The following is a 26648-nucleotide window of genomic DNA, read 5'->3' on the forward strand; positions in this document are numbered from 1 at the left end:
CACTCGGATCCGATCCGGAGTGGGTGAGCCCTCCGTTGGCTGCACCTGCACCACGTTGGGGGACAATGGGTATCTCTGCCTCCAGGAGGGACCCCCCGCTGCCGTGGCATCTCCTTGGGTCGTATCCCAGGTGAGCAGCTCACCCGGAGAATTTACGGTGGTCTCTGGGGCCGTTTTCAGCCCCCCGGCTTCACTCTCCGACTCGGAGCTCGCCTCCTCTCGGATGGCTGACAGCTCCCCACCTTGGGACGGTCGGCCGGACTGCCTCACGGTCGAGTCCGGTTCCCCTTCCTCCATCATCATGATGTCGGGTTCAGTCATCGCGGGCTCTCTCCCTCACAGGGTTAGACGCTTGTCTTTCCTGGACAGGGGCCAGCGGAGTTAGGAACTTAGATTCTCAGCTTTATGTAGTGGTTGCCCTAGCCCCAAATACTCAGACTCACAAGAGGCTGCTAAATGAAATCTGATTTATTTAGAGTACTAAAGGCAGATACAGAGAAAGCTGAGAATGAGCAAAAGCGCGCCAAATACAAACTTAAACCCTTGGTGCAAACGTATCCCGCCTCCCTCGTAACAGTCCCGCCCGACACAGGTGCTAGCAATCGTCAGAGTTGCTAGCCTGGGAAAGTAACCTTGAGCGCAGTAGATAATACAAATACATTCCAAAGCAAAGCCAAAAGATAACCGTTCCCATCCTCCCGAGAAAGATGAAACACGCATCCAATTAATGACATGCGAAACGTTACGATGCATCGAAGACATTGAAACGGCGAACATGACATCAAGGTAGTTAGCTACAATAGCAACGAAACCTAAATAAAGCCATTGCATCAAATAATCAATGAAGCAGGATATTGATCCTGCAGGCAGTATAAGCTGGTACAACCTCAAATATCAGTGAGCCCAAATACTGAGGAAGAGAAACTGAACAAACATCTTGAAAGAGAATATTCTTATGCCTAGGTAATGTAATCAAATTGGCCCTGTTTCATGTGAAATCTCACCTTATATAGCAGGGTAGCACTGATACTGTCCTAAATGAAGTATTGCCACTTTTAAACATTCCAGGAAACTTAGAAAGGTATTGTTTTTGTTGTACTTCCAATGACAATACATATTGAGATACTGTTCATGTTGTAGGATATGTCCAGTTCAGATCACTTTGTAGTGATCATGATCATGATCATACCATTTCATCTTCATTTCAGATTATTGGTCCATTGGAAGCTGGGGAGCTTTTTAACCAGGATGACTTCCACTTGCTAGAGAATATTATTATAAAGACATCTGGGCAGAAAATAAAGTCTCATATACAGCAGTTAGGAGTGGAGGAAGATCTGTAAGTAAAAAATGAGCAGATTACAGAAAGGAAGTAGAGTTCTTCATTGATCTTTGTTGGTGGTCTCACTGGTTATGGAGTATATAAGAGAGGTTCTTCCTCTGTCATGCCCTCCACATAATGGTACTGATTCTTGTGTACTAAAAGCAGAAGAATAAGGTCTTTGGCAAAACCAGGGCTTATTTGGGCAGAAGTAGCATATTATGTTCCAAGTTTATTTTGGGGATAGATACCTTCCTTTAGAATCCAGGTGATTTTAAGTGTAGAGAGATTGTACAGTATGCATTTAACTTATATTGATTTTGTTATTACTTTTACTTATTTTTTCCTGGTAGCACAATATATTAGATGTGGCAGGGGGTATCTCATTTATTTAGAACATTTGACCATGAACATTTAAACCTTATTTTACAATAACAGTGTATGAACAGATAGTATAAAACATGGTACATTGCTTCTTTTAAAAAGTGCATAAAAAAGCAACTTCACTGTTCTTTAATTACAGAATGACTCTCTTCTCTTATTTCCCCTTTCCCTCTTAGCCTTCTGTTTGCATTAAGTTACTTCTTCATTTGCATTCTAACAGAACAGTAAACTATGGCTTCATCCTTCTTCTGGTTCTTCCATCCTCCTGGATCCCTCTGTGTCCCTCCCAAGCCAGTCCTCAGAGTCAGGGAAATGAAATAGATCTCTCTTGTAAGCAAGCAGAGAGAAAGAGCCAGTTTGCTTGCATATACTGCCACTGGATCCCAGATACAGACTATTTTATCATTTGCCAAAGTAGCACTTATGGTTTGTTTGTTTGTTTGTTTTTTGTTACTACATCTCGTTAAGTGACCTTTTTAAGGATAATAATTTTGGAAGGAAATATTGGCAAGATGGTCTTTTCTCTTTCTTCAGTGCAAGTGACCTTGTCATGAAGGTGGATGCTCTTCTGTCTGCACAACCAAAGGGAGAGGCAAGGATTGAATACCATTTTTTTGAGGACAGATATAGGTAAAAAAAAAAATCTGTACCAATGGTTCTTAATTGGTCTTGCCTGTCTGCTATGAATAATATATGTTCAGGTTCTGTAAAATATAAATAATCCTGAAAAGATCTCATTATTCATTAGAACTTCTGTACATGCTTTCTTTAAAAAGTGTTAAGGAAGTATTTTAAATATAAGATAAAATAGTAATGGATTATATCTCCACATAAGTTGGCTCTTAACTATTCTAAAAATGGCATTCATAAATGTTTTAGATTTTTGCTGATGTTTCTGTCATGGAATGAATACAAAAATTGAGGTTGCACATATGTAATTTCTTTTTTTCTTTTTCTTTTTCTAGTGCAATTAAGTTGAGACCAAAAGAGGAAGAAACATATTTTGATGTTGTGGCTATTGTTGATCCTGCCACCAGAGAGGCACAAAGACTTGCTCCGCTACTTATGGTGTGAAATTATCATTATCATTATTAGTAATAGTATTATATTGGTAGCTGAAAATTTTTGGAGTATATTGGGGAGTTATGGATGTTCCTTCTCTGATCAGTACAGGAGACAAGCTTTTCATTTTACAAGCAATGTGTGAAACCTATTGTTATAAAAGAATTCACCCTTAACATGCAAAATATGTTGGCACTTGTTGAAACCCTTTCAAAATATACTATTATCATGCCTTGTCTTGGTTTATTGTGAGTAATAATAACTCTTAAGAACACACTTGTAAAGCTTTAAACAAAAAAAACTAATTATGTGTTAATATGGAAAACACTGAAAGACATAATTCATGGCCTATGCAAATCCTTTGGAAGAAGTGCTTCATTAAGGGATGCATATGACATACTTCAGCTCAAAAAATTAAAGCAAATGTACCTTTCTCCAGATTTGGGTGACTGTTTTGTCAGCCATTCCTGTCTATCCTCTCATGCACAGCTACTTCACTTAACTGAGGGGGAAAAAAAGCAAAGGGGAGTGCCTGAGCATGCACACACTCTACGGAGACAGGAGTAGTTGATGAAGCAGCTGCATCTTAAAAAGATCTGTGGCTATTTTAATGATTCAGATGTTTCAGATGTGCTCCTTCATGTTGCAAAGCCCCTCTGTCAAGGGATTTGCGCAGCCCAAGTAGCTAAAAGATTTGAATTAAATTGAACATATTTAGAGAGGGCTTTGGTTTATCAAGTAACTAGCTTTCAGGTTTTCTTACGTTAACTATATGTGTAATATCATCCTCAGAAACTCTTGTTGTACTTTCTTTTATACAGTGTTTCAGTAACTTTATGGTGATTCCCCTACAGCAAGTGATAAGTGCATTTCAACATTAGTAAACTAGTAGACAGAACATTTGGGATATGTGAAGAGAAGAAATCTCAAGAAATCTGTACTTTAGCTGTATTTAGATTTATATGTGCTTTGCCTTTGATATAGGTATTGAACAAACTCATAAATATGAACCTCAGAGTTTTTATGAACTGCCAGTCCAAACTCTCAGACATGCCTCTGAAAAGGTGAGGAATAATGAGCTGTATCAAATGTAATATATAGCATTCCTGATTAAATGTTATGATCAGCATGCTTTTTAGTACTAATGTTGGAAAGTTGTAGGCTGCAGCTAGTTATTAATTACATTTTTGTTTTCACTCTTCAACTTTTTAAAAATGTCCTTAAATGTTTTAGTAACTTTTAATGTTTATAGTAACTTTTAATCTGCGCAAAGAATTATCCTGCCAATTATACCTGAAGTATAATAAGTAATCCGGTCTTGTTTGAGGGATGCATCTTGAACAGTTTCAACAGTATGGGCTTATTGGAATATTGATTAAAAACAAGATTTTGTATTCCATCCTCTTTGTTGGGGCTGTTGATCTTGTGTTTGTTTGGTGTCACTAATAAAAAATATATGAGAGGCATCTGCAGCTAGTCACAATGAGGTGTCACACATAGGCAAGTAAGAGGTGAAGTTTGCATCATGATGTTGCAGTGCAAGTTTTGTCACTTGCCCCTCCCCCTCCCCCCATTATGTCATATTTTAGTTTATGGCCTATTCTGTGTTTTTCTGACAGATGCAGGACTGGTGAGAACAATGTATTATTCAAAAGGCTTCAACTTTTCTAATGGTTTTAGATTCAGTGGGATAGGAAAGAGCTCCAGCATATTTTGAAATGTTAGAATTAAAATATGGTTCTATATGAAGGGGGTGATGTTTTCACAACAACATACTTTAGACCAGGATGGCCAATCTTGGGGCAGGACTTTATTTGTAGTCCCTTGTTCATTGTTTCCATGGGGTGTGTGTGTGTGAAAAGTTTTTAAGAGCTCTGTGAGGTTTTATGAACTCATTTCAATCCTTAAAAACCTTGTGAAGTCCCCCCAATCAGTCTTTTTTCTCCATAGGGAGTGTTAAAGGCCAAATAAGGGTCTTGAGTCTCTGAGTCTTAAGACAGTCATGTTATCTCTTAAAATCTGTCAAACATCCCACACCAGTTTTTTTATTTCTGCATTATCATCTGCAGTTTTTAGATAGAGTAAGGCTCTAGAGCCAAAGATTACCCATTCTAGGTCTACAGAGTGAAAGTTGGGAAGGCTGTCAATAGTATAGGCTGAAAATTTGAAGAAAATTGATGGTAGAAACTGGAATTGGATACTAAAACAAGTATTTGTCATCTTTAAATCTTAGCTTTTATCGTTACGTTCTGGAGCCAGAAATTACTTTTACAGCAGATAAATTCCTTATTCCTGGACCAGTTGCCAAATTCCTGGATATGCCTCAATCTCCCTTATTTACTCTGAATCTAAATACTCCAGAGAGCTGGATGGTGGAGTCAGTAAGAACATCATATGATCTTGACAACATTTATTTGGAGGAGGTAAATTTATCAATATGTATCCAAATTTGAAAGAAGGATAGAAGTATTCCATTTGGAAAATAAAGCTTGCAGCTAAAACCTTTTAGTTAACTAATTGAAGATTAAAATCTGCACTGCCTTAACTGATATGATGGTTTGGAGGAAAAGATGCATATATTTTATTTGCTTTTATTTCCTAATAATATATATTGATTTTTGTTTCAAGGAGTTTGGTTTCTCTATTATAGAATAGGTATTTCAATAAAATTGTGGGTTTTTTTTTAAAATACTGTGATGTTAAATGGCAAGAAGAAAAGTGAAGCTGGCAAACTGTATGAGTGCTAATTGTTAAATAGAAGTTGAAGGGGAGGAATTTATTCCTATCTTTCCAATTCTATGGAATTAATTTTGAAGAATAGATGATCGACTTTCAATTACAGAAATCTATTACAGAGGCAAAGGCTTCTGTTATTATAGCTTCACATGAGAACTAGTAGCTGTTTCAGGTATACTTGATTGAGATTATATTAAAAGCCTAAAAAGAATTTCATTCCATCATTATTTTGCAATTAATCTAGCATAAATACAGGTAGTCTTCGCTTAACAATGGTAATTGGGACCAGCAATTCCATTGCTAAGCAGTGCGGTCGTAAAGAGTGATGTCATGTGACCATGCTAACTTATGACGGCAGTTGCAGCAGTCCCAGGTGCTATCGTTAGATGAATCCTGCATGGTCACAGTGTCCCACATTCACATGATTGCCATTTGCAACCTCCTGCCAGCTTCCCCATTGACTTTGCTTGTTGGAAGCCCACAGTGAAGGTTGCAAATGGCGATCACATAATTGTAATTGTGAGCTGGGTGCCAAGGGCCGAATTGCGATCACATGACCGCGGGGATACTACAATGGCCACAATTACAAGGACCCATCGTAAATCCCGCTCGTTCAGCACCATCATAACTTTAAATGGTCTCTGAACAAGTGGTCATTCAGTGAGGACTACCTGTATAGGTAGGGTCTCTTGGAGCACTTTCCAGAACAATTTTCCCAACCTGGTACTCCCCAGATGAGCTGGGATTGCGAGTTCCAAAATGCTTTACCTGGCATAACTATTAACCTCATTTGCTGGGAATTTGGGGAACTGTGGGTACCAGTATCTCTGAACAACACATAGTTGTGTAAGGCTGTCTTAGTAAGATGGTTGCAGAATCAAAAATTGAGAAAGCTTTATTGATATTATAACGTATCTGTACAACTCCTAGTTGTAGACATTATGTTGGAATTCTGAGTTGTGAAGTATTTGGGATACACATGTCTGTGTACAAATCTAATAGAAGGAACTGTCTTCCTAGCTGTAGGTATGAAGCCTGGAACACAGCAGTGTCTAAAATTATAAGACAGAATTATTTATCTTATTTTTCTTACTTCAGCTGTAGTTTCTTGGTGCTGATCACTGTTTTTAATAACTGAAGCTTTTGAATGCTGAAATAGTGGTTACTTCTTTCTACACAGGTGGAGAGTGTAGTGGCAGCCGAGTACGAATTAGAACACCTCCTTTTGGAAGGACACTGCTATGATATCACTACAGGGCAGCCTCCCCGAGGCCTTCAGTTCACTCTTGGAACATCAACAAACCCTGTTGTTGTTGACACAATTGTCATGGCCAATTTAGTAAGTGACTGATCATCTTATTGAAGTAAAATAGAATATCATATAAAATAGATTTGTAAATATTTAATTGGCCCTGCATATGACAGACAGTTTTAATATAAGCAAGCAAGGCATTTGCTGGAATCCTAATATTCTGCATTGTATCATATCTTGTATGTAGGCAAGATATGCCACTCCTTTTCCTTATCCTAGGCAAGTAATCATGTAAAGAGGAACGAATCCCATGCCTCTTGACTTTCATATTAGATCTGACTGTGGCTTTTGCTGCTCCAGAAACATATAAACAAATTAGAGGGTAAGTTGAGTTAAGCATTAAGCTTTATTGATAATTTAAGATTTTTTGAAATCAGTTTTTTGAAAAAGCAGCTTGCAGTCATAACATAAAGAAAAATAATCTTATGACAAAATACAGTACAAAATACTAAATTAACAGAGCTAGGACCCCTTGCAGCATTTTAGTGTCCTTTGTTTTAAAAAAGAGCCATAAATTATTCTTTTTCCTGCGTGATCATACTGGTACCTTCCTGAGATCTTGGGAGTAACAGAATTCATATTTGAATAAGTATCTATCCATAAAATAAGCTTGTTAGGATTTATGATTGAATCTAACAGCTGATAGATATTTAGTTGGCATATGCAGTTGGTATTATTTCTTAGAAAGTATTTACATCCCACCATCTTCCTTTATTTCTAAAATGACTGGAGCATCAAGATATGAATAATAATATAAATAATAAAAAATACAACAATTTTGTTTGCTTGAATGTACTGCATCACATCAAACAAGAATACCAACTTACATTAGAAATTACCATTTCAATGTTAATGCAGTTGGAATGACCCAGCATAAAGAGAGTTCATTCTGATAGATTTATCAATAGTAGAAAAAATGAATTATAAATATATTTATGTTCCCAAATCTGGTCAAAATACGTTTTGTAAATATCTTTGTAAAAACTTGAAAAATTTCAGAAAGAGAAAAGAATGCGAAGCTGGTGCAGCTGTAGGGTCTAAAAATTAGACTTCTAGTGGTGCAATATTTTGCACCAATTGTATAAGAATGTTTTTCAAATGCAACTTTAACATGTATTCTTTATTAAGAATACTGAATAAACTGGTCACCTTAATAGGGTAATTTAGAGTCATGTAATTCTTTTGTGTGATCCTTGATATTTTATGAAAATCCTGTAATTCTTTTCAAATATTTTTTCTTGTGTTAGTTTCAGATTATATTTTATCAAGTATCAAACAAGGTGTTCTTTAATTTCTAAGGTCTAATTAAAGTGTATAGATAGGAAATTTTTGGACATCAGAGGCTGGTATCTACTTGTATTAAGGACACAATATTTGCTATGTGATATGTAACTTGCCAGGTTTGGTGTAGTGGTTAAGGTACCAGGCTAGAAACCTTGGGCACAAAGCCAGCTGGGTGACCTTGGGGCAGTCAGTCTCTCTCAGCCCTAGGAAGGAGGCAGTGGCAAACCACTTGGAAAACCCTTGCCAAGAAAACTGCGGGGACTAGTACAGGCATTCGCCAGGAGCCAAAAACTGACTTGAAGGTGCACACACACACAACTTGCCCAGAGAAATCCAGCTGAGTTAGTCATCGTACTGGGATGTTTGGTACTAAGTAAGTTGCCTGAGGTCAACGAGAGTGTTTCTTTTTCCTTTCCCTTTCTCCTTTATAGGGATATTTTCAGTTAAAAGCCAATCCTGGTGCCTGGTTTCTGAGACTCAGAAAGGGAAGGTCTGATGATATTTACAAAATTTACAGGTAGGTTGGTAAAAATAATGATTCTGCTTTTTTTTTGTTTGTTTCTAAACTCTATAGGATATAGGCAGCCCATCAAGATGGTATTGGGTTATTTATTTATTTAACATATTTCTATGCTGTTGTGATCAAAATAACTCCTCTTGGCTTATATAGGGGGGGAAAACATCATAAAACATACCCAGTTTTAAAAAAGCAACAACCCCACAATGGCACAACAACAATATAGAGAAGATAGAATAAAAGAGATGGCAGCATCAAATCAAATCAGGGGAAGGGTCTTGGAAATAGCTTGGTCTTCAAGAGCTTTTGAAAGTCCAGCAAAGAGGGAACTAGCTTGATCTCCACAGGGAGGCTGTTTCAAAGAGTTGGCACTGCATTAGAAGAACATGGCTGGTCTTATGAACCAGCACTTCAGACAATCCAAGAGTCAGGGTGGCTTCATTTCACTTCCCTAATTAAATCATTGGGCAACTTTGAAATGTTCTGAACTTGAAATGCCCTCCTTTGAGTTTAGATCAGCTGCTCTAAACTTGCTGGAAGTGTGGTGATGTCCCAACTATTCCAGAAGGGTCCTGAGCTTGAAACAGCCCGATTTCAAGCTTTAAACAACTCTCCTGAATTCAAATAAGGATGTTTCTCTCTCAGATTTTGGAATATTTTGAGGAAGATCATTTCAACTTTTTAACTTTTACATACCTCAATAGTCAGGTTTTATGTTTCGTACAGTACATAAAAGTGTGTACTGTATACAGTATATCCATAGTTGGGTTAATATGATTCTGAAACTGTAAGGATGCCTATTCTAAAACACCATCAGACTCATAAACAGGATCATAAAGATATCTGATTTATTAAAGAATAGTATGCAGGATCACAAAGAAAGCTGAGAATGGAAAAAGCGTGCCAAATGCAAACTAAAAAACCCTTGGTACAAACGAGATCCCTCCCCCCGTAGAAACTTCCCAGGCTCACAATCCCAGGTGCTCCTAACGGCTTCTGATGGTCCGCAGGAAAAGTCCTTGAACAGAGCATATAACCCAAACACATTCTATTGAAATGAACATAAATACAGAGCTTGGCACAAGGTTTCACAGCAGCTCCCTCCCAACAGAAATGCGCGTCAGCACCATGGCACGTGAAACTTTACGATGTACAGTGCACATTGAAACAGTGAACATGACAGAAACAGAATTTGGGGAGCATAAATTATTTGAAGAAAAACTACTTTTGAGATAGATTTTTGACAAAGGGGAGAAAAGAAGTGGCAGCAAAACAGTGATTTCTAAGCTAATTTTTAAAATGTAATTAACTTTTAGTCATGATGAGACAGATTCTCCTCCAGATGCCAGTGATGTTGTCGTCGTTATCAACAATTTTAAAAGCAAAATTATTAAAGTGAAGGTGAGTTTGAAAAGGACATGGTAAAGTACTATTTTCAACAAGATTTTCTTTATAGATTTTAAAAAGATATCTTTTCTGTTCTGGTATAATTTGTAATTTAATTGAAAAAAACCCAAAATATTAACACTGTTAAAAAAGCACCTGTTTGTAGTTTTGTATAGATACACTTAAGCTAATTTACTATTTTCTCTTTGTTGGGTTCTTTGTGTTCTCTGAGCTTAGTTTTCTTTTTACTGATATTTCATTAACAGATGTTTCTGCAAGAAGAAAGCCAAGCTCAGAGATCACCAAGAACCCAAAAGTTCAACCCTGAGCACATAGATTCTCCACTATTGTATTTTCTCTTTGTAGGTTCAGAAGAAGCCAGATATGCTAAATGAAGATTTACTTAGTGATGGTACTAATGAAAATGAGTCTGGATTTTGGGAATCTCTGAAATGGTAAAGACACTTGCAAGTCCTTCACTGCCTCTTGAGTCTCCTGAACCTAATCCCTTACAACATAATATTTGGAATATTTGGATAAATATCTGGAATCAGTTTATATTATTTACCAATATGTTTCTATTGAAGCCATCATGCCACTATCTACAGCAATGACTACTATTAGTTAAGAGAATGACATAAAATGAAAGAAACCATTTTTTTAAAATGAACGATGCTTTTCTTTTCTGTTTTAGGGGGTTTACAGGTGGCCAAAAGAAAGAAGAGATGAAACAGGATAAGGAAGATGTGATCAACATCTTTTCAGTGGCATCAGGGCATTTATATGAAAGATTTCTTCGGTAGGTCTAGAATTATTAATGCTTTATTCAAATTGAAAAATGCTGCTTATACATGGACATTTGTAGGATTTTCTGTCTTCTTCATTATTTAGGGTTTTTTTTTACACAAGATTCATTGCAGTGAATATCAGAATAATTTTACAATAATAGATGCATACCATTGTAGAGTTGGAAGGGACCACAAAGACCATCTTGTTCAACCCTCTGCAATTTGTAAAAAAGCCAATTAAGCCATTCTCAAGAAGCAGTTGTCCAGCCTCTTCTTAAAAATGTCCAAAGAAAAAGAATCCACAGCATCGATAGATTGATGTACAGATCTTACCATGAGGAAGTTTTTCCTTATATTTAAGTGAAACCTATATATCTGCAAGTTATACCCATTATTTCAACTCCTAATTTCTAGTTTCAGTGGCAGTGGCAGTGGAAAATTACTTTTGACCATTTTCCCTATGGTACCCTCTTAAGTAGCGAAACACCAACATTGTATATCCCCACAGTTGTCTTTTTCTCCAGTGTGATCCATATCTTCAATGGCTTCTCCTGTTTCTCAGTACTAAAGCTATGCTCTTTGCTGACTTAACAATTATTTGCTTACACTTGAGTGAGGATTTATTTTATGGTATTAACACATTACTTCTGCACTCATGAGTTTCTGTAGGTGGTGATGAGAGACTTCAAGATCCCCACTTTTCATTTTTAACACACACAAGTATTATCCCCAGATGTTCATCTCTGATGGTACTTCAGTGGAATTTCATCAAGCTTTGTATCAGCTGGCATCTGCGTCAAAGAATATGAATCTTTTTGAAATTCTCAAATAAGGCAAATAAGTTAGTATAGATTTGTTTTTTAAACTGTTAGCACAATCTTTTAATGATATATTTTAAATTAGCAATTATTACTTTTTTATTTCTCTCTTCCTTCCCCCACCTCCCAACTGTGCATTTGCAGAAATCTCAGAATACCTTGTAGCAGAAACCAAGAGGTCTCATTTAAGACTCAATATTTCAGGCTTGGTATTGACTATATGCTCAACAAGCCAGAAATATGAACCCTTGTTTAACACATTATCGGAACCAGGCTCAAAAGTTTTATTGCCGTCATATATGCATCAAATTTTTAATTTCTGTTTCAGCAATCTAGTTTAGTGGGAAATTAGAAACTGTAACTAATCCGCTAGAGAGTACCCAGAGAGAGCCAGAGATCCTTATCTATTTTCAGCTTATACCTGTTCTTAAATTAAGCAGAATGATTCTAGCCAATGGAAAAAAATTGCAGTTCTAAAATAAAATTTAACTACCTACAGATGTGCAGTGCTGCAATTTATGTATTCTCATTCAGCTGCTAATACAACAGTGCTAGTGGGAAGTCCTAGAATCTGGTATGTTTTCTTTCTTTATAGCTCTTTTTGCAAGAACACCTTCAAGGAATTAATCATATCTTTTAAAGTGCAAAAGTAGTTTTATCATTTTCCAGTACTCTCTGAGATGGTTAACTTGTTAAGACTTTTTGTAAGTTTGTAGTACAGTTACAAATTGGGTGAAAAAGTAAGTCACAAAGATAAAGGTTTGAGTGAGTTCCAGATACTTACATTTCTTTTTTGTTTTACTTCTTTTGACAGCATAATGATGCTGTCCGTGCTGAAACACACACAGACTTCAGTGAAGTTCTGGTTTCTGAAGAATTACTTATCACCTACATTTAAGGTTTGTTGTAAGAAAAAAAGGTTTTCTTTCTTATATTTAAAGAATTCTGGTTACATTTATTTAATAATAATATTTGGCTGCCCATCTTACAAACCATAACTCTGGGCAGCTCACAGCAGCAGCAGAAAAGCAATAAAATCACAATCCGAAAAAAATGAACAGCTCCAGGCATCCTAAACCAACCCTCCTCAGTACAGAAACAAGTACAATCATTGGGCTCCAGCCTCGCCCTGTTGCTCAGGGGAAGGCCACCCTTTAAGCCCTGGGGTCTCAGAGGGGAGGGTTTTTCCTAGGGCAGGGGCCGCTCCTGAGAAGGTGCATTTCCTAGGTCCCGCTACAGTGGATGACAACATCCAAGAGAAGGAACCTGAAGTGTTTCCATCCTTTCTGGAAAGGAGAATACCCCAATATTTCTTAATTTCATTTACTTCTTATAATTATTTTTCCCCACAAAAGTCTTTGCTTGTAAGAAATGTAGGATTGCAAGAAAATTAAACCTGGCTGGTTATCAAATCTGGGCAAAATATGAAGATTCCTGCTTTTCCCTCTTGTACATTTACCCATTATCCTGAATATTTTTCATAGCCATGTATCTGGATTTGTTAAGAATAATGTAACATGCTCTTAATGTGTGTGTATCTGTGTGTGTCTTTCAATTTGTATTAGAAACTGTTAGGACAGTAACTAATATTTTGTTCCAGGAATTCATCCCATATATGGCTAAAAAGTACAATTTCCAGTATGAACTCGTCCAGTACAAGTGGCCACGCTGGCTTCACCAGCAAACAGAGAAGCAACGTATTATCTGGGGTTACAAAATCCTTTTTCTGGACGTGCTTTTCCCCCTTGCTGTTGATAAATTTCTTTTTGTAGATGCTGACCAGGTAAGTGGCATTGAAGACTCAAACGTTATTTATTTTAAAAAGAATGTCTGAGGTGTTTTTTCCAGCTAGAGTCCCCAAAACCTTGCATTTTAAATTTTAAAAACAATTTACAAACATTGAAGTATTATAGGCAGAAAAAAATAGCTAATAAATATGAAACACCTTGAAAATTAAGTCAGATAAAAATGGTTTAATAGCCCAGATATATCTAAACAAAGAAATTACATGTCTAATCTCTCTAAAGAGAATGTTTCACAGTTTAGATGCTACCATAGAGAAGGCCTGGTCCACTGTCCTCATAAACTATCCTCTTGTTGATGGTGGGACATTCAGAACTGTATCTGAAACAGGCTCATCTGAACATCTGGATCCGGGATCCAGATTGTTTAAGGCTTTATTAGATCAGCCCCTTGGATGCATGCCTGGAACAAAATGGCAGCTAGTGCAACTGGTTCTAGGATCATATTGTAGACAAAGTGCAAATCAATCTTTTGACAATAACTGCAGTTTTGAAAAGCTCTAGAGTGTTTGAAAAACTCTTTAGCATAGCTCTACATGTAACACACCTCCTAATCTGGGTGGCGATTAAGGCATTGATTGCTGTGGCTATCTCCAGTAAGATGCAACAATGATGCAACAATAAAAGATGGTCCACTGTAGTGCCACCTTATCCTTCATGATTGGTACCAAATCACCAAAGCTGCAGAAAACTCGATCCTGCATTAGACTGTCTCCTCACCAACAGACACCTGCCTTAAGCCACATCTGATTCATTATTGTGGCTTCCTACATTAAAGACTTCCATAGCCTTCTTGATGCCAGGAAAATGATGAGACTTGACTCCAGAATTCAGGATGACCTCTCCCAGGGAATGAGAGAGATTCCCTAAGAATCCTAATAGATCAGTGGGATACTCCCTTCAGCACCACCTTTTAGGAGACAGTGTTCTTATTTTGAGACAGCAAAACTGGGAAATTATTGTCATGGTTGGCTTCAGCCTAAATCTGCAGGCCCTCTTAATACACTTAGATATTTTTGTTTTAAAATGTATTAAATTAAGCCAACTGATTAAAAAAAATATGTACCAAGCTATGGATTCAGCCTGGCTTTTGTTACACTACTTGTAGTATATAGACCAGTGTTTCTGAGCCTCAGCAACTTTAAGATGTGTGGACTTCAACTCCCAGAATTCCCCAGCCAGCCATGGGACATAGTCATTGATACAGACCATCAAAGACAAGTGGAGATATCCACATGGCTCCTTATACCTCTTCTGAAGGCAGCTCCAGGCTTGTAGGGATATAACAGTATTTTGGACATACCCTTTCCCATAGAAGTCCATATATTTGGAGTGTATCTTTTGGGAATGGATGGGAAAGTATAGGTCATGTTTAATTAAGAGGAAAGTGGGCTACACATCTGTTTGGATAGGCTGAGATCCCAGTTCCAAGTTACCCACAGAGCATCTAAAGTTGACATTCTAAAAAGTGAACTATTTTTCTTTAGATTGTGCGTACAGATCTCAAGGAGTTAAGAGATTTCAACTTGGATGGGGCACCGTATGGTTATACACCATTCTGTGAAAGCCGCAGAGAGATGGATGGCTACCGATTCTGGAAGTCAGGATATTGGGCAAGCCACTTGGCTGGAAGAAAATATCACATTAGGTGACAAGTTTGCATCCTATTTTTAATATACCTACTTCTGATCTATTTACTCTGAGAGTCCAATCTGAATTTATTTTGCATTTTACCTCTTTAATGTATAATTCATGTACAGGTGAATCCAACAGCTGTTCTTTCTCTGTTCTTAGTGCTCTTTACGTCGTAGACCTAAAAAAGTTCAGGAAGATAGCTGCCGGAGATCGGCTCAGAGGCCAATATCAAGGACTTAGCCAGGATCCAAATAGCCTCTCCAACCTTGATCAGGTAATTCTGTCTTCTCATATATATTTATACAGTACACTTCTAGTCTTTTGTTCAGAAGAGATGCAAATCCTACAGTAGTACTGAATTTTAGACCAGTTTTCCTCATTATAGGCAGGTATCAGATTCCAAAAGCTTGAGTTTTGCAGACACATAGCTGTTATGTGCAAAACTCAAGCTTTTAGAAACTTGGAGAATAGGCATTCAGCTGTAAAGCTTTGTGGGATACAAAGGTAAGATAGGCCAAGAATAGCAAATATTGAGGAATAATATTGAAGTTAAGGAGGATAATATTTTGTGAAGAGATTCATGAATATGCATTACAGTTGCTAGTAAATGGACAGATAGGAATATCAGTAAGTATGTGTCAGTGGCATCCAGAGTGCTGGTTATAGGCCTGCAGGAAAGATGGACACAGTAGAAAGGTGTCATTCGCAAACTACCTACCCACTCCCTCTACCTGCCTTCCGGAGTACATGGAAATAGCTGTTCCCAAAGCAAAAGCAGTCCGCCTGGATTAGTCAGGCTGCCATCTGTGTTCTTAACTGGACAGATGCCCCCTATTTTTCTGGAATTTGGATGGGACAGAACAGGAAATCTGTTCAAAACTGCTCAGAATCCCTCTTGTGGGGGAGGTGGGTGGTAGCAAAAATTTGAGAAACGAACAAACAAATCCCCGTTCCCTAGGGCTAGGTTTTAAACAAATATGTTGTTCCTTGTAACAGGATGAACAGGCCCACGAAATTTTGGGATGATGGTGCCAGTACAAACACAATACTGGAGTAGCAACAAATAATGAATTTTGATTTTTAAAAATTACTAGAAATATATACTTGGGAAATAACATAATGGAATCAAGTGGTAGGCATTTTAGATCTATGTACAACAGCTAGCTATTATTAATCCATAAACAGAGAAAAGAAAATACAAGTGAATGTAAAACTGTACAGGTGAGTAAAACAGCATTGACACACCACATACACACCCCCAACACCAAAATTCTTTTGCTATTCTTTCTCTGCCAAGTTTATCCTACTGGTTCCAGTTCTCTCAAGACTTTTGCCAGAAAACTTAAATCCCAAGCCCAGTTAAGAAATCTGCTCCTTCATTTCTTGATACTCTTGAGGACTTGCAGCCAAGACTACAGAAGAAAAATAAACTTCCAGTTACATCTTCTTGTTAGAATCCCACCCTATGCCTCTCATTGCAAGAGGAGAGAGGCTTTACAGAGCTGTAGAATATATGAACTCCCCAGGTGGCCTGCAGGCCCATTAATCTCCTCAGACACTCAAATGAGATTTCGTTGCCATCTGTTAAATGTAAGGTACTACAACATCTTGAACTTTTCAGTTATAACAGTGTATGGCTACATATGAGGTGGGCTCAAATGTAATTAAAAACTAAATGTGTTCCATTGTTGGTTGCTCTATCCTAAACTTTTATTCTGCATATACTGCATTCTGAGAAATACAGCTTCTATGTAATTTCTTGCCATTAGGTTTTATATTTTGTTTTTAAATTTTGTAGACATGGATTAATCATAATTTATATGTAACTGTAATGCCATTGAAAAGTTTTCAGAAAGTGTATTAAGGAAAAAAGAGAACTGTAAATTTCTGTTTTACAGGATTTGCCCAATAACATGATCCATCAGGTGCCCATTAAATCACTCCCACAAGAATGGCTTTGGTGTGAAACATGGTGTGATGATGCTTCAAAGAAGAGAGCAAAGACTATTGATCTGGTAAGGTTGCTTCTATATATTGGGGGGTGGGGGGAACTTGTAGGTCAACTAATCTTATCTCCTGCTCCACACAGGAGTTCACCATGCCTGCCAAGTAAATTCAGGAAATCTCCAGTAAGAGAGAGTCCAGCAAGTTTTTAGGCAGACTGTTCCACTGTTTCATTGTCAATGTCAGGACGTTCCTCCTGATATTCACCCTGAATTGTCTTTCTTTTAATTTCACGCCTTTTGTCTTTGTCCTGCCCTCAGTTTCAATGGCCCTGCCTTCTGTTGCGTGTGGCAGTTGTTCAGATATTTTTATCCCCTTTAGTTTTCTCTTTTGCAAGATAAACAACCCCCAGTTTCCCTAACATTTCCTCAGGGTAGCTCTTCTGTGAACCTACGCTTTTCCATGTCTAAGTGCAGTGCCCAGAACAGCACATCAACTATAGTCTGGCCAGCGCAAAGTACAGTGGGACCCCCATCTCCTGTGAACGGGACACAGTGCTTCACTTAATTCAGCTCAAGACCATCGTGGCTCTATTAGCTGCTGGAACATGCTGCTTGCTCATGCTTAGCGTTTCTAGGTCCGTCTCATGTGAACTGCTACAAAACCAATTCTCCTCACTCCTCTTTACCAATGAATTTTTGGGCTAGCTATTTATCATATCTAGGCTTTAAGTTTGATGATACTGTAAGAAATTAAAGGTATAGTTATCCTTTTTGAGGGTGATGTTATTTAGGAATCCATTTGTTAAAAATACGGGATTTTACAAATCTGGAAAAAATGCAGCCCTTGGTGACAATAATGAAACTGAAATAGAAGTGCAATCTTGCTTTTTTATTGCTATTTTAATAAAATATAATAAAATATAGCTATTTTATGGCTATATTTATAGATTTTATTAATCATGCTGTAAAAGAGAAGAAGAGAAGGCTTATGGAAACATGATAGCTGTCTTCAGGTATCTGACATGTTGAAGACAGGGTAAAATTGTTCAGAGTTATTTCAGGAGACATATCAAGAAACAGTGGCATTAAATTAAATTACAAATTAAATTACAAGGAAGAAGATTTTGGTTGGACATCCAAAAAGTGGTAAAGACAATAGCTGTTCAACAATGGAACATATTGCCTCAGGAGGTGGTAGACTTTCCCTCACTGAAAGATCTTAAACAGAGCCTGGATAGTTTGGTCAGAGATGCTGCAGTAGTGAATCCTTCTACTGGGTGAGGCATTGGACCAGATGATATCAAGGTCCTATCCAGCCCTTATGCTGTATGATTCATACCTGGAACTTGAGTTCCCATAGAGTGTTCAGTAAATTTTTCTCTTGTATGTATGAAAGCTCCCCATTGTCACTGACATATGTGTTACATTGCAGTGTAATAATCCAATGACGAAAGAACCAAAGCTGCAGGCAGCAATGAGGATTGTCCCTGAATGGCAGGATTACGATCAAGAAATTAAGCAGTTATATAGTCAATTCCATCAAGAGAAGGAGTCAGGAGTACTAATTACAACAAATGAAACTGAACCTCAAAGTCAAGAAGGTAATTATTTTTCATGGCATTCATTATTTTAAGATGTATTTGTTTGCCATAGAAGTTGGGAGGCACATGGTTGTAACAAGGCAGAAAGGGACTAAAGTCATTGTGTGCCCATTTCCAGAGAAGAAGAACTTACATGTGAGCTGCATAATTTGAGCTCGGCAAAAAGGATATTATAGAAATGGGATTTTTTTCTTTCTTAAGATTGTTTACAGATAGTCCTTGTTTAAAGCCCACTCGTTCAGCAACCGTTTGAAGTTATGACGGCGCTGAACAAGGGGTACTTACGACCAGTCCTTGTAGTTGCAGCCATCACAGTGTCCCTGCAGTTACGTGATTGTGATTTGGGTGCTGGCAACCAGCTCGAAATTATGATGTCACAGTGTCCTGTGGGTGATGTGATTGCCATTTGCGACCTTCACTGCCAGCTTCCGACAAGCAAAGTCAATGGGAAAGCCGGCAGGAGGTTGGAAACGGTGATCACGTGACCACAGGATGCTGCGACCATGCAGGATTTGCCTAACAGCAGCAACTGGGACTGTGACATCTGCTGTTGTAAGTCAGCGTGGTCACATGATGTATCTTATGACTGTGTCACTTAGCAACAGAGATCCCAGTCCCAATTATCGTCAGTAAGTGAGGACTACCGGTAGTAATCTTCGTGAATGTATTGTATAATTGTCTATGAATTTGAAGTTATTTTTTCTGAAAACCAACCATTCTGCATTTGCTGTGAAAAGTCTTATTAGCTATAGAGTTGTTGTGTAATTTAACTGTGTTTGTTTTCTACTTGAGACTTCTCAGTCAAAAATAGAGGAATATAGTAGAAGGAATGGTATGTCACTGCTCACTTATTTTATTCTTTTTCCATAACAATACATTAATTGCCAGACCTATGCTGATAATAGCATTTAAATGACATGCAGTTGTTATATTTGTACTTCTTTATATTTACTTGTATATTTATGTCTCTCTTTTGTTTTTCTACAGACACACTATTGCATGGGGAATTATGATCATGGTGACATACTGAGTGAGACTATTTCATAGACAATTTTTCTATCAAATGCTAGTTTTTTTCTAGTACACTTGCAAAACTGCTAAATAAAATGGAAGGTGGGGGTGATGCATATTAATTGCAATTCAATTGATTCTGACAGAGCGAAAAGGAACTGGATTATTTGAATTAGCTGAACTGGTTTTCTTTACACCTGTGAGAGACTGAAGAATCTACAGAGCGATATAGAAATTGGGTAAAAACGAAGTGTGCTGAAAAGCAACAGGTCTATTTTACCAGCTTTTGGCCAAGCATACCACTTTATGTCAAGTCATCTCTACACCTTTCTCAAGAGTCCAGAGAAAGGGTAGCTACTTAGAGGATGAAATATGGAGAATACACAGGCATTTCCATCATTTCAAGGTGTTGAAATAGTGATTTCTCTTTCAGATTTGAACAGGGCTTTTTATGACATTTTGGACTGACTAATGCAGTCAGAAGTCAAATGGATTTTGTTTTTTTTATCATAGCCTTCGTCCTCATGGGAAAGTCATGATTCCTGTATTTAAATCAATTTCATTGTGAATATCACATCAGATAACCCATAGCTGGGCAAAAATGTCAAAGCAATCCACAACTTTTGAAATATATATTTGCAAATGTGTATTTTAATGAAGCAAACTTTCTGTGGCACTTAACATCTTTTTCCACTGACGACCTAAAAGGACACTTCTCTCCAGTTTCTTGAAAACTGCAAAATTATTAGGGCATTAAGACTGTTGTAATTTGTCATCTTTCACTGAATGTATTTTTTGTTCATGCAAATCTATGGAAGCTTTTTGATTATGTAAATTTGATAAGTTTATTTTTTTTCCTCAAAAAAAAAAGTGATGTCAGGTGAATAAAGCCTTAGAGTTCCTATACTTTTTTCTTTAATTCTTCTCTTTTGTATCCCATGTTAGTAGAAGTTACCTTGTTTTTGCTCTTTATTTACACACAAGTTTCTGGTCAGATTTTCAACTGTACAAAACACATTTATTTAGATGTATAATGGAAGCTAAAGGATGACTAATCGTGTAATTTCCCCAACTTCCCACTTGTAATACTTTTTGTTTCTGCTTTTCATATGAAATAAGCAACTTTTGCAGAAAAACATCATGTTGTGGATATACTGAACAACTGCCTGCAACTCTGAAACTGTGTCAAATTGCTATAACTAGGTTTTTTTTTAATGTAAAGATGTACTTTGCTAGAAGGATTAATACTAGAAAACCATGTTGATAAAATCTAATCTGAGGGAGAAAAAAATAGCCTTTACAATTCACACCTAATACTGGACATTTGAGAACAAACTCCTAGCTCTTCTGTGCAAACAATAATTGCCAATTTTGCATTCATATTATGGATTCTATGAGATCTGTGATTCCAGCAATTGAGTATAGCATTTTAAAGTGCAATCTTGTAAGATTCAAATCATTGTGCAACTGTCATAATGTGGGAGCACACTATAATCTGTATTTGAAAAGTCATATTTTGGTTTGTGTTGAAGTGTCTATAAGCTAATACAGGTAGTCCTCGCTTACCAATCGCTTGTTCAGCAACCATTTGAAGTTACACCACTGCTGAAAAAGGAGACTTACGATCGTCCCCAATGTTGCAGCTGTCGCAACGTCCCCATGGTCACATGATTGTGATTTAGGTGCTTGGCAATAGGTGCACATTTAAGCAGTTGCCGTGTCCCATGGTCACATGATCGCTATTTGCAACCCTCACAGCTGGCTTCTGACAAGCAAACTCAATGGGGAAGCCAGCAGGAGGTCGCAAGTTGCAATCACGTGATGTTGCACTTACGATTTGCCTAATGTTGCAGCTTAATGACCACAGCCAGAACTGACATCGTAAGTCAGCATGGTCACATGTTTTACTTTATGACCACGTTGCTTAGCGACAGAGTTTCCAGTCTCAATTACAGTAAGTGAGGACTGCCTGTAGGCAGGATAGTTTGTTGCAGCAGCTCTTGGAGAGCTCATATCTCCAATAGGTCACATAAGGATAAGCCACTGATACAATTCTATTCCTGAAAGGATCAGTTGTTCTAGAATAGCCTTTCTCAATCTTTTTACCCTGGAAGAACCCTTGAAATAATTTTTAGGTCTCAGAGAACCCCTGCATAAAAATATCCCCCTGCAGTACAATTCACTTCTAACCTACAAAATCCATGTTTTGCAACATTTACAGTAACAAAAAGGCTGCAGGCTAGCAGCTAAGTCATGGCATGTAAAAATACCAATCAGTGCGTATTGTGCAGTACATAAAGTCCAAAAATGTTTTGGCTTTTTTTCAATCATGTCTTGCAGAGCCCCAGGGTTTTGTGGAATCCCAGTTGAGAAAGGCTTTCTAGAACAAGGGCAAGCAATTGTTTTTACAGCCAAAGGCTGCACTTGGTTTTATATTATTTTTAGGCTACGAATGATGTATCAGTAGAACAGTAACATCACAGGAAAAGGGTGAAGAACGAATATTCAGCTTTCTTGTATTTTTTATGTTTTTAATTTTACTAAGATTGGTATAGTCAACATGTCCTAGCTTTAATTCATGTACTTTACATAACTGTTCTTCAGAAATTTGGTGCCAAGTTTTTACATTTTGATGTTGGGTGAAAAGCCACTTGTCACAGACTGCTCTCCCTGGTCCTAGATGAACACTATCAGTTGAAAATTACATAGTATTTTCTAGAATCCAGGTAATATTTTAGGGACATAGCAGTTGTTTGGAAAGTTAGAAAATCACAGTATTCTGTAAAAACATGGCTTCTTGTGCTGTTCCTTTTAGTAACCTAATGTTGAGATATAGTTTAGCAGCAACAGCTTTTCTGTTTTAATGCCACTAATTATTATTTTTTTATAAATTATTCAAGAGTTCTGTGCCAGTACAGTGCTCTTTGGAACATTCTTGAGTGAAGACTTGGTGGGTGCTCTGTCCCATTGCTTGCTTGCTTGCTTGCTTATTTGTTTGTTTGTTTGTTTGTTTATTTATTTATTTATTTTTCAAATTTCTATTACCGCCTGTCTCCCCCCAAAAAGGGGGACTCTGGGCAGTTTACAATAAAATTATCTTTTAAAAACCTCAGCATATGAAATTACAAAGTCAACATCCACAATACTAAAATAATAAATATAAATATAAAATCCAAGTGGGAATACTTAATATGGCTTCCACTGTTTTCCTCAGATCCTTTTTGACTGCCCTAGTGAAAATATATTTAGAGCTTTCAGAGCAATGTTTTCTATCTTATTCTCTTACTTTCTCCATTAGCATTTTCTTTTTTTATCTATTAGTTGTTCCAGTTAATGGCCTTTGCTTTTATTTAAGCACCACATGGTATTACAGCAGTTTTCACACTTGTACTTTAATAACATCCTATGAGTGAGCAGCCTCTCAATTTCATCTACTACTCACAGCAGATTTAATGAATGGCCTGTTTGATCCATCGTCTGGAACAACTGTTACAAGTTAATGTATTCAGGATTGTGTAGCTTTGCCATTTCTGATTCTGATGACTATCTGTTTCTGACAGTACTCCTAATTCTGTAATTGTTGAGATGTCCAGTCTAGATTTTGAGGAAAAACTCATCCCACACTGGGAGAACTTAATACCATGGCATGAAAGTTTTCTGCCTCTGGTTCAGCTGACACTCAGGATTTTCAACTGTCAAGCATGCCTGTTTGAGTGCCAGCAGTTCTTAAGGGGGAAACTGGCCTCACTCATAAGACATTTGCCTAATGATGAGGGAGACTGTAGATAAATTTTTAGGAGACATTACTAGGATCTCTAAGTAGTGAATGAATGTGAAGGCACAATGAGGAAGGTGGAGTAAAAACTGCTGTGATACCTGACCTCAGTCCTCAGCCCTGAATCAAAAAACCCAGTCTAGGATCATGGACCTTCTCTTTGGGGATAAGGGTTTGTGTACTGAAAAGCCAATAACATCTTGGATAGGATGCAAGCACTCAAGACAATGGCCAGAATGATGCATCTCTAATCTATGAAACAGTTATCGTACTGATCTTAATACTAGAATTGGAAAAGTCAGTTGTGGCATTATTTCCCCTCATCCTACACTTAAACAATTTCTAAAGTTTGTTACACAAATATATACCTGTTAGGCATCTATCCCCAGCTTGCAGTCACTCTATTCTTTTAATATTAATGAGAAAGTTATCTGAACCACTGTGTTGTCCGTCTTGTTACATGAAATATGCTTTGATGGCAGCTTTGATCCAGGGTGCTAGTGAGTTATGTGTACTTTGGTTAATTCTCCCCATATGAACTTCCATCATAAAATTTTGTACTGAGGCCAGATCCAAACTTGCCTTTTACGTCTTAGGAGGAAGCACTGTGTAATCTGAACAGTCAGGTGATGGTTGTAGTTACCCATCTTTACCCAATCCTCATTGTGATGAAAGTAGACTTTTCTGTCATATAACAGTCCAAACTTTCCCCACCACCATCAGAAGTCAATCTATTCATGCCATGGTGACATCTACAGCTGGGTTTTGACACGTTCCATTGAATGAACTATGCAAAGTAGCCACATGGGCAAAACCATCAATATTTGTAGTGTATAACTAGATGGAAATATAGTTATGCCAGAGAGTTTTAACTGGAATGTTTTAAATGAGGACATTGAGTAGATGCAGAATGTATGAATTCACAAGCGACCACTTTAAGATCCTTAGTTTCAAATGAGTAACTAGTTATTAGCCACTTCCCAGCTTTTCTCAATCATTAGTAAACTTACAGAGACAACATTCTCTGGCTTTAATATTTTGCTTTAAAATCTGATTGTACTTAATATCATGTAATATTTTAGATACCAAAATTTGTGTTGGTATGCTGGCCAGTATATGTATATAAGATATTTAAAGAGCATCCCCTCTTGTACTAGTGATCCAAATTTTATGTGTTTTTTATGCTGCTTATGAGCTTGAGAAATATGTTATACATGCCATCTGTCATGGCCTGCAAAATAGGAAATGGGTATCTTTCTCCATACTGAAAATAAACACAGTGTAAGTAATGTAGAATGGAATGTGGCACACTGTAGTATCTTATATTCAGGGCAGAGCAGTTTTATCTTCATTTTGTAAAGATGGAATTAATTACACCATACATTCTCTCTAAAGAAAAGGCTTTGCTACCAATTCCCTTGCTGATTGTTGCTGGTTGTGCACATGGGTAAACCTGTATCTAGCTCTAGATTAGGTCTGTCAGCTTTGTATAGTTATCTGTAATGTACAGTATATGGATGAGAAGTGCTGAGGACAATTGACAAAAATGAATTTGCCATCTGAAATGTATGTGACTCAATGTGAAGATTTGTGGATATCCTAATCAGGACAATATGATGAAAGTCTTAAGTGAATAATCATGAATTAAAGATTTAATTTTATAGTTCTTGAATGAGCTAGGAGCATCATAACTTAAACTTTCCAAAATTGGATTATGGTTTTTTAATGTACATACTGCCAATGAATCATAAAGTATAACAGTTATACTTGGAAAACTGTTTAATAAATTTGTTTTAGCTACTCTGAGAGTTTTATCTACCTATAAACAAGGTTTATTTTAACACAGCATATATTCTGGTTGTGTGTGAAGGTCAGCTTTAGCATAAATAAAAATAAAATTATTCAATTGAAGTCAGTTTTCCCCTTACCCCTATATTACAATTGCTATACTCAGTTCAAGTGATATACAGGTTATAATGAGCAACTCCCAGACATGTGGAAGATAAGAATGCCAATTTTGCAATGGTTGAACACTTCCTACCCTTCACTGGCCCTTAGCTTCAAAGGGGGAACCTAGAGCCTTAGGTAGTAAAAGTTCTAGTGAAATTTGGTACGTTAAACATTAGTGGGCCAATAATGTTTTGTGAGTCACATGTTTAGCAAGAGTGGTCAAGGATAAACAAGGACCTGAAGCGTGGATGGAAATATAAGAAACCTAGCTAGGTCAGTTGTGGCTTTTATGAAGGATGGGCTACAGTTGACCCTGGTTTTTCTACTTATATTAAATATGTTTGCTTATTTCCAAGTTTGTGTACTTTCAGTTCTGGGAACTGATACTAGGAGGACATGTTTAGTTATGAAACCCAGCTGGATAAAAATAGATGTTGACTTCCAAGACCATTATTGTGTGGTCCTTAATATTTGGATTGTGCCGTGCTTTGGATTCAGTCTTGAAAAGGTGCTTTAGAGCAGTGTTTCTCAGCCTCAGCAGCTTTAAGATGTGTGGACTTCAACTCCCAGAATTCCCCAGCCAGCATGCTGGGAGTTGGTCCACCTATCTTAAAACTGCTGAGGTTGAGAAACACTGCTTTAGAGTATCTGTCTGCAGCACCTTAAACAACTGCACCTTTCCTGAGGAGTGTATATGGCTTTTTTAAAGTGTTGCAGACAGCTGCTATATATGCATGCTCCCTCACTTTGAAGAACTTTTGGGAGATTGTATAGAGGCAGATCCCTATCCACTCCATGCTTTGAATATTTTAAAATGTAAACAATGCCTCATCCTTTTCCAAATTTCATTCTTTGTCTTCTAATTTCTATTTATTTTCCCCTACCACATTAATGCAAAGGGACGTTTCATGTTTCCTCTTTATGCACATATTTTAGCAGGTGTTTATCTCTTGGAATTAAAATCTGTGAAATCAGTTAAATAATACAGTGTTTTGTAAAGATCCTGTGTCTGTTTACTTAAAAAATATTCACTATCTATCTGACATGGTTTTCTGTTGACAATTTAAAATAATCAATTTTATTGAATGTATTAGTCTCCCTTTACAGAATGTTTCAGGACAACATAATGCAATAAAATTTAGATGTACAAATAAACCCACAAGATCAAATAGCATCATGTTGTAAAAATACAGCCACAAATAACGGAGCAAAAACTAACCAACACCTTTGGTCACCTAGTCATTAAATCAGTTAAGGGAAGCCACACAAATATAGTCATGGGGTTTTATTTATGTTTATTTAACGGATTTGTATAGCTGC

General features: G+C 37.2%; 1 protein-coding gene across 2 annotated transcripts in view; it reads left to right on the top strand.

Moving 5' to 3' along the window:
* UGGT1 (UDP-glucose glycoprotein glucosyltransferase 1) overlaps positions 1–20507 on the top strand; it is a 58729-nt gene extending 38222 nt beyond the window's left edge. For both annotated transcript variants that reach the window (XM_063306945.1, XM_063306946.1), the window contains 17 exons: positions 1209–1339; positions 2240–2335; positions 2671–2773; positions 3752–3831; positions 5001–5190; positions 6684–6842; positions 8531–8616; positions 9933–10017; positions 10369–10457; positions 10697–10801; positions 12423–12507; positions 13209–13391; positions 14898–15058; positions 15205–15319; positions 16944–17060; positions 18424–18592; positions 19580–20507. In XM_063306945.1, the coding sequence (XP_063163015.1) occupies positions 1209–1339; positions 2240–2335; positions 2671–2773; positions 3752–3831; positions 5001–5190; positions 6684–6842; positions 8531–8616; positions 9933–10017; positions 10369–10457; positions 10697–10801; positions 12423–12507; positions 13209–13391; positions 14898–15058; positions 15205–15319; positions 16944–17060; positions 18424–18592; positions 19580–19605 (1980 nt within the window). In that variant the 3' untranslated portion in view covers positions 19606–20507. The remainder of the gene's footprint in view (positions 1–1208; positions 1340–2239; positions 2336–2670; positions 2774–3751; positions 3832–5000; positions 5191–6683; positions 6843–8530; positions 8617–9932; positions 10018–10368; positions 10458–10696; positions 10802–12422; positions 12508–13208; positions 13392–14897; positions 15059–15204; positions 15320–16943; positions 17061–18423; positions 18593–19579) is intronic.
* The last annotated feature ends 6141 nt before the right edge of the window (positions 20508–26648 follow it).

This window comes from Candoia aspera, chromosome 6 (assembly GCF_035149785.1).
Source record: "Candoia aspera isolate rCanAsp1 chromosome 6, rCanAsp1.hap2, whole genome shotgun sequence".
NCBI classification, from domain to species: Eukaryota; Metazoa; Chordata; class Lepidosauria; order Squamata; family Boidae; genus Candoia; species Candoia aspera.